General features: G+C 39.0%; 1 protein-coding gene across 1 annotated transcript in view; it reads left to right on the top strand.

Annotated features, from left to right (window-relative positions):
- The window catches only part of ABCC4 (ATP binding cassette subfamily C member 4 (PEL blood group)), a 152,464-nt gene that overhangs the window by 7,942 nt on the left and 128,314 nt on the right, over positions 1 to 16,208 (top strand). The window contains exons 2-4 of the mRNA XM_069879166.1: positions 8,242 to 8,352; positions 10,541 to 10,661; positions 11,295 to 11,519. Of these exons, the coding sequence (XP_069735267.1) occupies positions 8,242 to 8,352; positions 10,541 to 10,661; positions 11,295 to 11,519 (457 nt within the window). The remainder of the gene's footprint in view (positions 1 to 8,241; positions 8,353 to 10,540; positions 10,662 to 11,294; positions 11,520 to 16,208) is intronic.

Below are 16,208 nucleotides of genomic sequence, written 5' to 3'. Positions count from 1 at the left end.
AGAACTCTCTTTCCTTTGCTCTATTTAACTCCTTAGGCCCTACTTGAATAAATAGCTTGTACAAAAATTTATTGTTTGAAGGCATAGTCTTAAGACCTTTGCATCAAGTCTTTGATATATTGGATATTCTTTGCATGTGGATACTGGGTTTGGAATCAATATTTTAATGATAGTCTATGGAATGACACTCCTCTGTTTCCCTATTCCGTGTTCCCAGGCTCTGCAGAATATGTTAGCTGAAGTATGGTGGTTGTTTTTTTTTTTCCCTTGCTGTGTTTGTACTTCTTTTTGCCATCTGGAACATCAGGAAGTATGTTAGAGTAATCAGATATTTTGTACCTTGTTGATGCAATGTAGATGAACGGCATGAAAACAGCCTGCTATAGGTGCAATCAAATACAACTGGAGTTACTGTTAGCATCAAAGTTCAGCAGCTTAGCTGTTTACACTGTGCTGTGAAAAAGTGACAGCATGGAAGATCAGATGAAGCTAAGTATCAAAGGTTAATAGTTATTGGAGCTGGAAGCCTGAAGGATGGTTTTGAGTTAATATGGCTTTGAAATAATTTCATTGTATTCCTATTTTTTCCTACTGTAAGCAATGAGGAAAACTTACTGCTTAGGCCACATTAGGCCAGGAAGGGAACTTGCAACCAAAACACCGGTTGAAAAGCATCTGAAGAAATAACAGAACTTATTCTGTTTACTTTATTAATTGTAGATGACTGCCTTGGTAAGGTGAAGTGGGAAAAGGCAGCTTGTTGAAGAGAATGGGTGAGCATTTGAAATAGAGATTGATTTTTAAGAAAAAAAAAAATCACATGGTGACTGATCTGTTGCAGGGATATTTGTGAATTCTTGCAAAGTAACACTGAAGACTACTGGTGTGTGTCCGTCCTATCCCAGCAGTGCTCCTCTGCAATGAGAGCAAGCACATAGCTGTGTTGGGATTGTGCTGTTGGTGCAGAGCTGCGGGGCATGAAAATGGGTAATGAGCAGTACAGTAAAGCAGGTAAACTCCTGAGGTAAGCCATGGAGGATAAGCAATGTGGATTTATAATCAAAAGGTCCCATGAGGAAACCTCATTTATTGTAGATAAAACCCGGCTCCAAAGTAGGTGATTCAAGAGAGAGAAATACGTGTTGCTTTGCAGCTTAGTACTTGAAGTAGTGCTTCCAAGCTGCTCAAGGAGATGAAATCCTAGTCTTGTGGAAGAATTTGAGTAAACAAAGACCCTCCTGTGCAACTGTTGAAAAATAACTGGACATTGAGTGTAAACTGATGATGCTTGTAATGTAATGCACAAATAGGCTTAAGAGGAATGGGGAAAATGCAGTTTGTAAACCACCTCCTTAAGGAATTAGTTGATGAAAGTATACAGGATGTGGCTTTGACTGGGTACTGTGACATTACCCATAAGTTAAACTTCTGCCTATAATTGCAAATAAACTAGGAAGACAGGCTGAGAAAATTGGGATTGTTCAGCTTCTTTTCAAAAGGCTCCAGGGAAACCTTATTGCAGCCTTCCAATACATAAAAAGGTATACTGGAAAGCTGGAGAAGGGCTTTTTAAAGGGCATGTAGTGACAGGATAAGGGCTAATGGCTTCAAATGGAAAGAGGGTAGATTTAGGTTAGGTATTAGAAAGAAATTATGCACTGTAAGAGTGGTGAGGCACTGGAACGTGTTGCCCATCCCTGGATGTGTTCAAGGCCAGGTTGGATGAGGCTTTGAGCAGCCTGGTCTAGTGGCAAGTGTCCCTGCCCATGGTTGAGGGGTTGGAACGGGGTGATCTTTAAGATCCCTTCCAACCCTTACCAGTCTATGAAAAAGAAAGGGTTATTTTAATTAGACAAGTAGTTTGATTTTTGTGAGTTGGCCTGTGATAAAGCAAGTGTTTTGTGAACCTGGTGACAGCAAAATTTTGTACTTGCACAGAGGAAGGTGACTTAATATGTTAGTGACCACCTATGGTGTAACTATTGTGGGGTTGGTCATGGCAATTGAAGCCTGTGGGTACGCCCAGGGACCCAACAGACACATCCTTTGATCTTGGGATGTTGTTTTTTCATTTATGTCAGTTTTAGAATGTAATTGCAAATGCTTCTTTGGCTGATGTTTTGTGACAAACTTTCTCAGTTCATGAAGAGCTTGCAACACGTACATGGGTTTCTGGATAGCTCTGCGGACCTGGTCTGTGGTGCAAGAATGGTACTGTTTTAGCATTTGGAAGCAAGGTTTGATATAAATCCAGAGGAATAGTGGATCCTGTCCCTGGGTTAACAAGCCAGTTAAGCTGGACGCTACTATTAGTTTAATGCACTTATCTGTCATGTATTTCTTCTGTCTGAAAGAAAAGTCTTTTGGCTCACTAGGAACCCTAATTTTAAAAGCTTTCTCATTTAGGAAATTGTATTTCATATATGAAACAGTCGCATGACTAGTCTGATTGCATAATGACCTTGCCTTTTGGATAGCAGGGCCTGTTTCTCTTACACATTGTCTCTGGGAAGAAGGGGGTGGCATGAAACTTTGAGGTCCTGCTTCACTTAAGAGGGGAAGAAAACAGTGTTTCTTAGCTTTTTCTGCAGACGTTAGAGGCTTTCCAAAATCCTGGTAGAGTTGCTCTAGTTTAAGCTGGTAAAAATTGCGCTTCCCTGAAGAACCAAGTAAATTATGGCTGTTTGACTGTGTTGTAATGTTACAGGGTGTGTAGTGTCAGAGCCCAGGAGTAGGAACATGCAGGAAGAGAATGTTTATATTGTGGTCTTTGTGTATCTGCTGTTTCAGAAGTGAATCACTTTCTTTTTTTATCAGTGCCCAAGGTACTGCTGTAAAGATGGAAAGCTTTCTGGGGTCAGACTAGTGAGCTGCTGCTTTGCAGTTGGTTATCTCTTGGGTCTGTGCCAGGTTGCGGAGTGGTATTTTTTAATTTACTTTTTAATCTTTATTCCTAGTGACATCAGTATTCCAGCAGTAACAGGAACTAATTCTGGGCTTCTTTCCAGACTGATGTCTTTGATCAGCTAATCGCCCTGATAGAACAGAGGCATTCCCAGCAGAACAGAAGTACTCAGGATTCTTCCAGATATTCACATTTTTGTGTAGTTATTGCTAGCAAAAATTTGGGCTAAGATCTTTGAAAGGAATTATGTGAACCCTCTGTTTTGAAAGAGTGGTTAATATGAGATGATAAGTGAGATCAAAATTATTATTCATAATTCTTAACAAACAGGAAGATACCTGGGGAAAGAGAAGACAATGACTAAGGGGTCCTATTTTTATTGAAGTTGAACAGCTTCTTTAGAAACAGAACAGCTTTGGAAATAAGGGAATGAAGTGAGAGTTTTTCTTCCCCACCATGTTGCTTCTTTCTTTCTTCAGGCAATAGATTGATAGTAAGTCCATTTTATGTCCATCTTTAGGGTAAGAGGAGTGGTTTGCGTCACTGTCTATGTAGTCCCTCCATTTCTCTATGTTGTCTTTAATTTTGTTTAGTATTTTAGCTTATTTTTTAGAGAATAAGGTAGCTTGCGCTGTTTCTGTGTTCATAAGAAATGCTACTGTTCTGTGGACTTCTTTTATCCCACCTTGAAGAGATCAGTGTCAGCTGATCTCTGTTTGGACAAAAGACAGACACCACTCTAGGAAGTAGTCTTCCTTTATGGCTAAGTTGAGGTTTCAGGGATGTTCTCTATGTAGGTCATTGCCTTATTTGCTAGCTTCCTTTAACAGTCCTCTTGCAGCATTCTCTAATTTAAATGAGCCTTCAGGCAAGAGAAGGGCTTGGTTTGTTTGCTAGTTATGAATCTGTGACTGCAGTAACAGCAGGCTTTGTGAAATAATTTTTCTCTGAATGCAGAGAATTCCCGGGGGCATAATCTGAATGTGGCATCCTTGTAGAAATTTTTACTTTCAATGACTAAATAGAAACAACATTTTAAAGTCTTCTGTCTGAGAGCAGACCTTCTAGCCTGAAGTTCAGGACACATCACTGAGGTGGTGAAACTTAAACTGCTCTTGCCATACTGAGAACTTCCAGTGGACAAATAGAAGACCTTTATTATTGAGCTGAAAGGTCTTCAGGACCTAAAGCGTAACGTGAAAGTTGAAAGGAAAAGTTTTTAACCTCCTGAAGACCTTCAAGTGTGGTCTACAGTAACACAACGTAGTGTTAAAAGCTTTTGTACTCTTAAGACCACCATAGCAGTAGCTCTTGAAGATTACTCTCCCCCAAAATACCAATCAGAAAGCTCAATAATGGGTGATTTTTAAATTTTTGTTTCTTTCCATGCATTTTTTCCCTGATCCTACAGAAACATATGGACTTCTACTGAGTCCTTGCCATATTGTTCATTATAATGAGTCATAAAATGAATTACCATGGTTTTCTGTATACTCCGGATTGGTCTTCCTTGCCTTCTTTAGTGTTAACATAGAGATTGTAGTGCAATATAGTACTGACTTCAAAATTATGGTTTTAACTAACGGAAGAAAGTGAGAAGCCCTGAATTTGTGCTAGGTCCCACTGGAACTAATAGTCTGAAAACCTTGAGATTTTTGTCAGCTTTTCCCTTGTACTGTTTTCTCTGTCTGCTATTTAATTTGGTAATTCAGTCTCATAGTACAAGGAGTACTTGATTGGTGTGGAGTTGGGGGAATAGAAGGGATTTGATACAAAAGGTGAGGACTCTGTGAGGGTGGGTCTATCATTGTTAACTTGTTTGGTTTTATTCTGGAGTTTGAGACTGAAAGATAAGCGAGGTGACTCTAGCAATCCTGCAGATTTGAGACTATTACCTTTCATCCAATTACTTTTCAAGTCGACTACACTACTGCTCTGGTCAACGCTTTCTGGTGCTGTTGGCTGTGGTGCTGAATTGCAGTGATGTTAGGAAGGAGCAATAAACCCCAGCAGAAGCATTGTTCTTTCTGTGGCCAGGTTGTGTTTTTTGTCAGTGCATTTTGAAAAGTGTAAGGAAAGGAATGGTGTTCTGCAGAGTAACATTAAGAGAATTGTTTTATTTTTTAAAGGTGTATATTTAAGTATATTTTTGAAGAATTGTTTATTTTTTTCTGTGCATTCTGCTACATGCCAATAAAGGTCAGTGCTCTTCAGCACTGGTGAGGCCACACCTGGAATCCTGTGTCTTATTCTGAGCTACCCAGTACAAGAGAGACAGGGACATACTGAAGAGTCCTGCAAAGGGCCGCAAGGATGATGAAAGGTCTGGAGCATCTCTCCTAAGAGGAAAGGCTGAGAGAGCTGGGACTATTCAGCCTGGAGAACAGAAGGCTCAGGGGGACCTCATCAGTGTTTGCAAATACCTGAAGGGTGGGTACAAAGAGAAGGGAGCCAGGCTCCTCTCAGCGATGCCCAGCGACAGGACCGGAGGCAGTGGCACAACCTGAAACACAGGAGGTTCCCTCTGAATATCAGGAAACACATTTTCACTCTGAGGGTGACTGAGCACTGGCACAAGTTGCCCAGAAAGGTTGTGGAGTCTCCATCCTTGGAGATCTTCAAAAGCTGTCTGGATGTGGTCCTGGGCAACCAGCTGTAGGTTGTCCTGCTTGAGCAGGGATTTAGACCATATGACCTCCAGAGGTCCCTTCCAACCTTAACTATTGTGTAATTCTGCGATTGCAGAGAAATTACAGCATGACAGTAACCCATTCTGCCAATTATTTTTTTCATGGAGCTGAATAGTTCTTCGGTTATCTTCAAATGCATGTCCCACATTCTTGTTTTCTTACATCTTTCATTTTTCTGTACTCCTTTCAGTCCTACTCCCTCTGACAGGCCACGGTACTGGAGAAAAGGTCCCTTCTAACAAGCCTCAACCATTCTGTGACTCCATAGAAATATCCTGTTTGTGCTTCTTGTTAAATGTCAGAACAATTTTTGTTTTTACCACCTTGGCAACAGTAACTAGTGGAATTTGGTATAGGTCTGAGTGTGATTTATCCCTGTGTTTTCCTGAAAAGGCTGCCTCATCCTGATTCTCATGCTAAAGGGCTGGTGGAAGATAACTTGTTCTCTGTCCTTCTGTCAGAAAGGAGATCCTTAACTTGTTTATGGAGTATGCTAGAGGCTAATACTGATGTCGCAAGAGGAGGAGCACTTGATTTTGGCCACAGGAGTCAATTGCAGTCTGCAGGACTTTCCCATAACTGTCCATCTTGGAGCAAACAGAGCATTACTTGTCCAGCAGACACAAATTGTTTGAATGGCCTTGAGGTTATTTGCCTCATGTCTTGCTTCTTACCTGTGGTTAACAGCAAGAACTGAGGCTGAAGAAGAAATGTTTCAGTGGTGTAAATTCATTATGTCAAACCAGACTAAAGCTTTTCTGCTGGCTGGAGACCAGTAGAAACTTTGCAGAGACTTTTGAAACATTTTATCAGGAGCTCAGGGAAGTTCTGGCAGTGATTTGGGCCCTACTGCTATTTGACCATACTGTCCAAGAAACAGACTTGTCCGACAAGTACTTTCTAATTGTACTTTGAGGACTTAACAGCTCACATATACGGATGTTCAATACTCGCTCCAAGAGCTTAAAAAGGGCTGTTAGGCATCAAAGATCTGACTCTGAGGATAGAGACTTAATCTTTGAATGAGTCACGCAAACATAGTGCTAACATGTGAAGTAAAGACACTACTAATCCCCTTTGTTACACGCAGCTATGCTATGGAGCCTGTAAAAAAGGTTTTTGCAATGGTTCTATCTTTGAAGAAACTCTCCAAGCCCCTTCTTTTAGTGCTTGGCCTGGCCCTCCACCCACTCTTAAATTAATCAACAAACTACTTACAAGCCAGCTTATACAAAATTTAATTGGAACATGTCTGAGCAAGAAATGGAAAGCTAGTTGATGAGTATTCATAACCACTTTTGTGGTTGTGCATAAATAAATGCCCTCATTGTAAACCATCCCAGTTTGGGATTCTCAGATGTAGGCAAGCCTTCCAGAAAATAATACACTTTATCTAGTGCACTGGGTGCTCTGTGAAAAACTGTTGGTAAAGTCAAAGAATAATTAAGCATCAGTAACTAAACAGCAGTTATAAACTTTCACAAGCAGTTGACATCAGACCAACGCCTTGCTGTAACTCAAGAGTATATTTTCCAACACAAGTCTATACCTAACCTCTTGGTCCTGATCGTTTTGACCATCTGAGAAAGTACTTGAGGGAAACAAGACCGAGAGCCAAAATCCACATTTCTCCTGGAAACTAAATATCATGGATTCAGTAGAGAGAAAAAACTAAGCAGCAGACTGCAAGTTCCCTAACTCCTCTGTTCCCACAAAGCCATACCTGTTTCAGAGGTGTCGTTGTCTTTTGCTCCATCTCCTGAACCACTTGGTCACTTTTGTGCTTTGTGCCTTGTATTTGTGTCTGCTCTGTGGAGCACAACTGAAACTGTTAGGACCTTCTTGACCTCTGTTTCAGGCTTGAAGAATGGTCTACGTGCATAAAAGCGAGTCTTATTGTTCCCTGACAGTATTGTTTGATCTAACAAAATATTTTCCAACAATTCTGCAGTAGCGCTATTACGGTTTGTTTTCAAAGTGCTCTCATAAAATACTGAGCTTTCAAAAATCTGTCTGCTAAGGAAACTGAGCTGTTAGACAATATTTTCCTTTTTTGAACCTATTCACAGTGACAGTGTAGTTCTTGTTTATATTTCCAAACATGTGTAGGTTCAGTTCTAGTAATAATTCATTATTTACCCATTTTTACGCTTGAGTAGTTGTCTTTAAATTACTGACCTTTAATATTTGTCAAGGTGGCAGTTGAACAGCAGTTAGATTCCTCAAGTAAATAAACAGCCACACGAGTTACAAATAAATGTCATTTGATGATACGTATTGCAGTTTCATTTACAACTCTGTCACTATTTTAATGATTGGATTAAGTTCTGCTTTTTCCTAAACATGTAAAGGAATGCTAATTTTGCTAAAATATAAGAAAGCAGGTGCCCCAAGGCCAAGAAGAGTTGTACTGGATGGCTGGGAGTAAGGTTCTGTGGGGAATAAACAGCTTTAGGAAATGGGAAATGCTTTCCCATTTGTTAAACAGAAATGACTTAATACTTGGGTAAGAGAAAAGTGCAGTAAAATGTGTGAATGTGGGGTGATGCAGGAGAAGAGGAGGGAAGAAAGAGGTAAAATAATTAACATGTAAGGAAATATTCTTTGAGTCTGCTGATCAATTTATTAATACTTTATTTTAAATAGGTGGCTGAATCCCTTATTTATTATTGGCCATAAACGGAAGCTTGAAGAAGATGATATGTATAAAGTGCTGCCAGAAGATTCCTCGGAGAAGCTTGGAGAGGAATTGCAGTGGTAAGGAGAAAAATAATTGTTGTCTTTCACTGTATTTCTGCCAGCGAATGTGAGAGTCTTATTCCTATTCTAAAATTAAAAGAGGTTGTTGTCAAGTCAGACAAAGTCTCCTGTTAAAAATGCTGAAGAAGTAAGTAATATTTAATTGTTTATCATGGAAGCATTTAAATTCTTTCAAGTTATATATAAGGGAAATGCAGTAGAGCATTACCATTATGTAATTTATAATTAATTTGTCACTTTGCAGAATTCTTGGAAAAAAAAACTTTTCATCAGTTGTTACTGCAGTAATAATTTATAAATTAATGTGAGCCTTCTGGCCTATGGTAGAATAGCTATGGAAAGTTTTAAAAAGTCTCTCTATAAAAGCAGGGGAAAAGATTTTGGTTGTTTTTTTTTCTTTGTTGTTTGGTTTTTTTTGTTTTGAGCACAAACTGAGTAAAGTGACAGCTGTGTACCCTTTTATATGTGTGTGTATATAAATATATGTATGTTGAAAATACTCCACTTTTTGGTAAAGTAGATAAAATGCCTTGGACATCTGCAAGCTTATGTCTAGGAAGTGTCTTTATTTTGTTATAAATACTCTTTCATGGCCTGTGTACCAATTCATGTTGTCATGGCCTCAGGAGAATCTTTTAGTAGTGAAATATTTTCTGTGAATAACTGTTCATGTAATCGTCTTGAACCTTGCAATAAAGAAGATTTTTGCCTTCAAATAATCTTTTGTTAAATATAATAAGAGGAAGAGGTGTCTCCTAGTGAAAGATGGCCTCTGTGTTAAGAAAGTGTGGCCTTGCTCTTTCTTGCCTTTACACTGAAGGTAGAGGAAAAAAAATCAACTTTCCTAAAATCAGCATCCAAGCCTGGGATGAGAGACGACTCAAGAAGTAAAAAGAATCCAGAAATGAATGGCAATGACCAGCTTTTACGTCATCCTGCTCTAGATGATTTAACAAAGAGGGTCAGCTCATAGGAACGCAGCTTTAAATATCTTTGTAGCTGCAGGTCTTTGCCAAATTCTGTGGTTGTGTCTTGAAACAGTTCAGGGAGTCTGCTGTGGAGGAAGATGGACTCTTTCCAATGATTCTTACAGGAAAAGCACACGCTTTCCATGAGTCAGGAAATGGTAGAAAATGCAGTGTACCAAAAAAAAAAAGAGTGAGTTTTAATTCTTTAGTGTACTTGGCCAAGAAACAAAGAATATAATTCATAAATAGCCACCTAAGGAAGTAGCCTTTTCTTTTGGGCCAACAAACCCCACAGAATCTGCACAGTTTCAATTCTGATTCCGAAGCATTTAGACAATAACTCAATAATCCTTGTAACAAAAAAGAGGGTAAAACTAAATTAAAAAATGCCTTATTATTCATACTGTATGCTTCAAACGTGTGTGCTTTGTTGCGAAATAATTTGGTTTTCATGCCTTAGACTCGTTTCAGCCTTCAGACTAGCAAGGTCAGAGGGTCTGGCAGAACATGTTTCTCCTCCAGAAGCAATGGGGAGTGTCTTGTCTGACAACAGCATGCTTTAAGAAGTCTGCTTAAGTTCTGATACTTCGTTGTGAAAATCATGCTTGTTATTACAGTCTTGGATTTTAATGTGAATAGATGTTGTCCTGCTTGTGGCCAAACACGTCGTAATGTAAAGCACAGTCTTTGCCACTGTGCTGCTATAATCCTTGCCTTCAAAGAGACGTGTGGAATGTTAAGTGACAAAACTGCCACAGACAGTTCCCTCTGCTCTTGTGCCATATCTGCTCATCCTTATCAAAGCATGTGGTGGAGGAAAGAAAGGGCCAGACATGAGAAAGTGTTGTGCATAACAACCTTTCTGAGAAAATGCAGAGTATATAAGAAGATAAAGCCACTCCATGCTGGTTCAGTTTAGTCCATTGTCAGAGATTCAAATAATAATAGGCTCTTACCTAAAGTGAGTGGCTCTCTGAATGGAGAGGAAAAGACAGAAAGAGTTCCTCATCTGCAAACACTTCAAAGGCATAATAGTCAACAGTGGTGAATTGTCTGTGATTATACAATAGCAAATAGGCTTGTAATACTATGTGTTTATGCAAGTGAGAAAATACGACTCTCTGTTAACTACTTTCTTGTTGTTGTAGTTGTATAAAAGTGATCTGAAAGTATTTTATTCCAGGCAATTGCCTTCTGCTCTTACTTCTGTCCTCCAGGTACTGGGATAAAGAGGTGCAAAAAGCAAAAAAGAGGGGGAAAACACCACATTTAACAAAAGCCATTATTCTTTGTTACTGGAAATCCTATTTAGTTTTTGGAATTTTCACAATGATTGAGGTAAGTGGTGTAAAATGTCACACAACAGGCTTCTTGACTAGCAGCAGTGTGAAACTTGGCCTCTTAGATTGTATGATACACACTGATGACTTCACGCTGGGCTGTTCGGAGAATCTGTAATGTTCACGTGGGCTCTCAGGAGGGTGAAACAGAGCTACGGCCCCATGGAGACTGAAAAATTGAGTTGTAACTGCAGGATTATGGATGTGGAACAAAAAACTGGTTTTAGTGCAACATTTTTGAGACCATACAAGCCACTGACTTGGTTTGTAAGGCTTAGCTGTATTTTGTGTATCTGACTGGGATGCCCCATAGGTGCTTTTACTATGTATGTAGATGACATAAAAGGTACTTTAAAGTGTTAATACATATTCATTCATTTATACACTGAAGTTTTTGTTGGTAATTGAGAGAGTTCTGTTTTAAAGATTTAGCTAAATTTTAATGTGGAACATATTTCTTTTGGATTATGTGTTGATAAAAAATTGCTTGACATTTTAGAGTGCAATAAAGACAAAATAATAGGGGATATGACTTGCAGCAGTACTTGGCTCTTGTCTGTCTGCTTACAAACTGGGGCATCATGGTATGATGTGTCATTTTTAATACTTTTTCCCTTTCTTTTTCTTTCAGGAAACCCTCAAAATAATTCAGCCAATATTTTTGGGGAAAATTATTAATTATTTTGAAAACTATGATTCCTCGGGTGAGGCAGATTTGAAGCGTGCATATTGCTACGCAGCTGCTCTGTCTGTGTGCACACTTATTCTAGCTATAATGCACCACTTATACTTCTATCATGTACAGCGGGCTGGCATGAAGCTGAGGGTAGCCATGTGTCATATGATTTATCGAAAGGTAAGCAAACCTGTCTACAGGTGTATTTGACATTTCACAGCTGTTTCATTAGAGGAGTTTAAAAATACAGTTTTTGTTTGTGTTTGCGATTCCATTGAAGCTACTCATTTATAGAAATATAATGCACGCTAGTATCAGAGCTGAAATGTATATATGTGCTTTTGATCTTGGTGTCTGAATGACAGCCTCAGTCTTTTGAGTAAAGGTGGGGAATTAAATAGCCCTAAAGCCTAGGAGGAGCTGCTGATTTTTTTTACCTTCTCATGCTCCCCACCATTGCTGGTGGAATGGTTGCATGCTGGAGTAGTAAGAAGCAATCAGTGTACAGCAGGAGAGGGGCAGAGCTCCCAGGGGATGCCAGCAGCTACTGAGTCCTGCAGGTTCATCCCTGGCAAGGGTGATATGCTCGGCTGTTGTCATTTGCTTCAGCACTCTCACTTGTACGGGGCTAAGAGTGGCCTTCTTTGCAGGTCAGAGAGGCTCCCCCACTCTCTCAGGGCATCTGTCCATCCCGTTAGCTCAGGGAGAGGCAGCACTACTGTGGTACTGCTCCTGCTCCCTCTGTGTAAGTGAGGATGCTGGGCCTCTTCACAGACAGGTCCCTTTACTATCCCCCCCTACTTGGGGACAAAGAGAGAAGGGAATAGACACAGGAGAGACTGTTCAGAATCAAGATGAATCCTAAAGGTAGAGTAGAGATGTTTTACCATCAGTTACTGGTTTTACTGTGCGGGCACTGTATTCCTTCATTAAAGCCAGTGAAGTGTGAGAAGGGTTGTATGTTTTGTTGCTGTCTCTGTGTTCTGATAAAAAAAAAAAAAAGCTGACCTCAACTACAGATGGAGCTGAGGCTGCTGTTAGGTGGGAAGTGGAAGAAGAGAAGTTTTGGATATTACCTACAGGAAGTAATTGAGCAACATCCAGGATGAAATGCTGGCCTTGGTGTGCTCTGAGGAGAAAGCAACCCAGTTCTAAATGTCTTGCTTCCCTCTTCTGAAGATGTTGGCAATATCTGAACCTCTCAGCCTGACTCCACTTCCAAGCAGGAAGCCCTGCTGGGGATGCTGGAGGGGAAAATACCCTATCTTTCTTGCTTTAGTACTGCTAGAATAGTGATCTGCCAATTGTTACCTCAGCAAAGAAGTTTCATTGAAGGATCAGAATTGTAAAGTTTCTTTGGAATATAAAGAAATCCCTTTTATTTTAACCATTAAACATAGGTACCATTCACTTAAGGGAAACACTTGTGCTACTGGTATAGGTTGTATGAAGGTTTTGGGCGAAGCTGTAAAGTGAGGAGAGTGAAAATGGCCCCATTGAAAGTGTTGATTGTTTTTCACACGCATATTTATTCTCCTCCCTCTTCTGATACCTGGGAAATTATCATCTGGGAGCTCATCTCTAACATAGCACACTGCCTTCTTGTACATAAACATCTCTCTAAGGTATTAATTTGCTAAAGTGATTATCATAACAGTTTGAAATTCATGAAATATGTATGTAACAATGTTGTTTGTTGCTGTGCTGATATTAGCTTAGAAGTTTGGAAAAATAAATGTCTGTAATATGGACCCTTATTTCTAGAGATGTGATTAAATGGGAAATTAAGCTCCCCTTATTTCATAAATGTTTACTCCCAAGGGTAAAAGCTGAGGTCACAACAGAAGAACAATAAATCTTTCTAATCGCTTATCTTCAGCATCTGAGGCTTATAGATAGATCACACTTTCTCTTTATCCTTGTATGTCCTTTTGAAAGAATCTGGATGCTAATGTACCAGCACTTTTGCAGTGCTCATTGGTTGCTGTAGTAAATAAAAACTTCGATTTTGAAGGATGAGTGGGTTGGATGAGAGAGTATCCTTAACAGGAAACTTCAAATGCTCATAATTCTTAAAAAAAACCCTATACGGAAACTCCAGGATGTTTTGTGATCAGTAAGAAGTATTAGGTATCGATGCAGGAAGCTTGTTACAAAAATGAAAATGGAATCTGTCTCATGATTCACAATCTCACGTTTTAAAACCAAAAGCTACTTATGTGAGGCTGATTTTTTTTTTTTTTTTTAATTCTTTCTTTGGAAGACTCAACTTCTAGAAGTTCCTGGAAGTTCAGAATAAACACTAAAGAAGTTTAAGCTGTGGAGTAGTTGGTTAAAACAGAAAATAGTCATAAAGCTGGCAGGAGTTATTGATTGAACAGTTACACTGTTCCTTTCTGTGGTCAATTCTCCCTTCCTAATGTGCTTTTGAATTAACTGTTGGGGGCAGGGAGAGAGTAAAACACTAAGACAGGAGTACAGAAAATAAATAATAATTAAAGAATTGAAATTGGGCCTGCACAACTAACATTGGGGCAGGAGGAGTTTAACCTAAGTCATCAAGCATGCAAACTACTCTCATCAGTTCCTGCAATTAAAACCTATTGAGAAAGGGTGCTTTGTGGGGAAATAGACCTGTGTGGAAAATTCATAGACAAAAAATAAGGCAGCTCTTTGTGCTGAAAACAGGTAGATAGTTGTCAAATATAAAATAAAATGTAAATTCAAACTTCAGTTACTTTTGAATAAGTGTGTGGCACTTGATAATCTTCAGCAGTATTTCTTCTCTTCAGAGTGAATTTATAACTGTTACGGTCAAAGCAGTTTTTAAACCCACAGTGTACTGGCTTTGGCTGGAATAGAGTTTATTTTCTTCATAGCAGCTAATATGGTGTTACATTTAGGATGTAGTGGAAAGGAAAAATACCTAAACAGGACTTTTTGGTAAAAATCAGTTCCATAAGTAAAACTGTTGTTTTGTGTCCAACATTTCCATTTCCTTCTGTATACTCGCAGTCTAGACAATCCATTCAGCTAGGAAAATGTAAGGCTGATTTCACTTTAAACAAACAAACATCCCCAAACCTAGTGCTACTTCATAAGTAGTTTTGAAGCAGGAAGGGAAGAAAAGACTAAAATTGCATTGCCACTGGCAGTGGGAATGGCCATCTCTTCCCTGAGAAGACAAATCAGTCACAGTTGAGCACCCTCCTTTTGGCTCAGATGCTTGTGTGGTTCCTTCTGTGACTGTCTTGGTCAGAATGAACTGGGCTAGTACATTTTGAGACTGTTTTCACCAACCCTCTGAAATAGCTAGGAAGAAGTCAGAAAGGTGGTGGAGGTGATGAGTCTGGGACAGACCCAGGCCATGATACCACCAGTAGTATGTTCTCCTAAGTGGCTTAGGTGGACCTCAAACAGCAGATATGTCTGCACTGTAAAGTAGTGGTAGGTGCTGTAAACACACTCTGGTGGGCAACTTCTTCAAACATGTATCACTTGAACTCCTATTAATACGGTCTGTGGATATTGAACAGCTTTTCTAGGAGCTTATCAACCTTAATCTGTGGTGTGGAGTAGACATGATAGAAATGTGTATGTGCTGTGTCTGCATTACCTGCAGGCAGCTTTGCAGGAGATTTCAGATGTATGAGAGACAAAGACAGGGAATGTAGCAATGATTTTCTCAAATAATTAAATCTTGTCTCTCATACATGCAGTATCCTAGGTTTGTTATTGGAATATCAGAAGAATTTCTTAGTGTCGTTCTAAACATTCTGCCTGCTGATTACAGTGAGGGTTGGGGATCTTCCTGTGATTAATACCTTTGTAACCCAACAGCCTTGTGCTAGAAATGTACGGCATTTTGTTTGAAATGATACTTTGAGTAGTATTTTGATGTCTTATTTTCTTATTCCTGATTTAAAATACTGGAACAAAGTATTTTTGAAATTATTAGGGCTTTCCAGGTTAGATTATTGACCAAAAAGGAATTCTAAAAACTGTGTGGAGAAGGAGAAGTACAGCTTAAAAATACATACAGATGGGTACAGCCTAAAAATAGGAAGTGTTTTTGAGGAGTGAACTATCCCTGTTACAGGAAAATGTATAACAAGTTTTGTGGACTTTTTTAGTTTTATGGCAAAACTGTGTTTTCTTTCTAGCAGGTGTAGAAGGAAGCAGGGTCTGTTATCTGCATCTTTGAGCTATTGCAGTTTGTATCTTTACAGCAGTGTTCAGACTGCATACTTTCCAGATTTTTTGGGGGTTATTTTATAATTGCATACTACTTTCTACTGATTAACTTATTTACCTATAAAATTATTTGGTATTTAATCTCGTTGCTTTTCATAGTGTGTGCTAAACTTTATTTAATATGATTCTGATACATTACAATTTTACAAGAGTTATTAACAAGGGAAATATTAATTTGTAAAGGGATGTTTACTCTGATTTGCAAAGACAGAAAGCAGTTTGTGGTGTTAGCAAGAACTGATAGTGTGAAATGAATCGCTTGGGTTTTTTTTGATTTTTCTATCAGGAATCTTATTCAAAACAGAGTTCTTTCAATTGGCCAAACATTTTCCTGACTTTAATCTGGTCTTCAGGTGGATTTTTCTTTTCCTGTTTTGTACAGATCCTTATAATGCGGGGGAAAAGCAATGCAATTGAAAAGTTACAGGCTCTTTTGTTTAGTTTTGATAACTTGCTATTTTTACTCACCTCAGATATGAAAATAGCTATGGCACTTGTGTTCTCACAGTCCTTCTTTTTTTAATACTTTTTTTTAATACTCTTTTCTTCAGGACTTTCTTCAGAATATTTAACCTAACTTAGATGTTAACTAACTTTCTAGAACTGTGCCCAGGT

This window comes from Phaenicophaeus curvirostris, chromosome 1 (assembly GCF_032191515.1).
Source record: "Phaenicophaeus curvirostris isolate KB17595 chromosome 1, BPBGC_Pcur_1.0, whole genome shotgun sequence".
NCBI lineage: Eukaryota > Metazoa > Chordata > Aves > Cuculiformes > Cuculidae > Phaenicophaeus > Phaenicophaeus curvirostris.
Note: the sequence above shows the minus strand (reverse complement) of the source record. Positions and strands in the feature narration are given on the sequence as shown.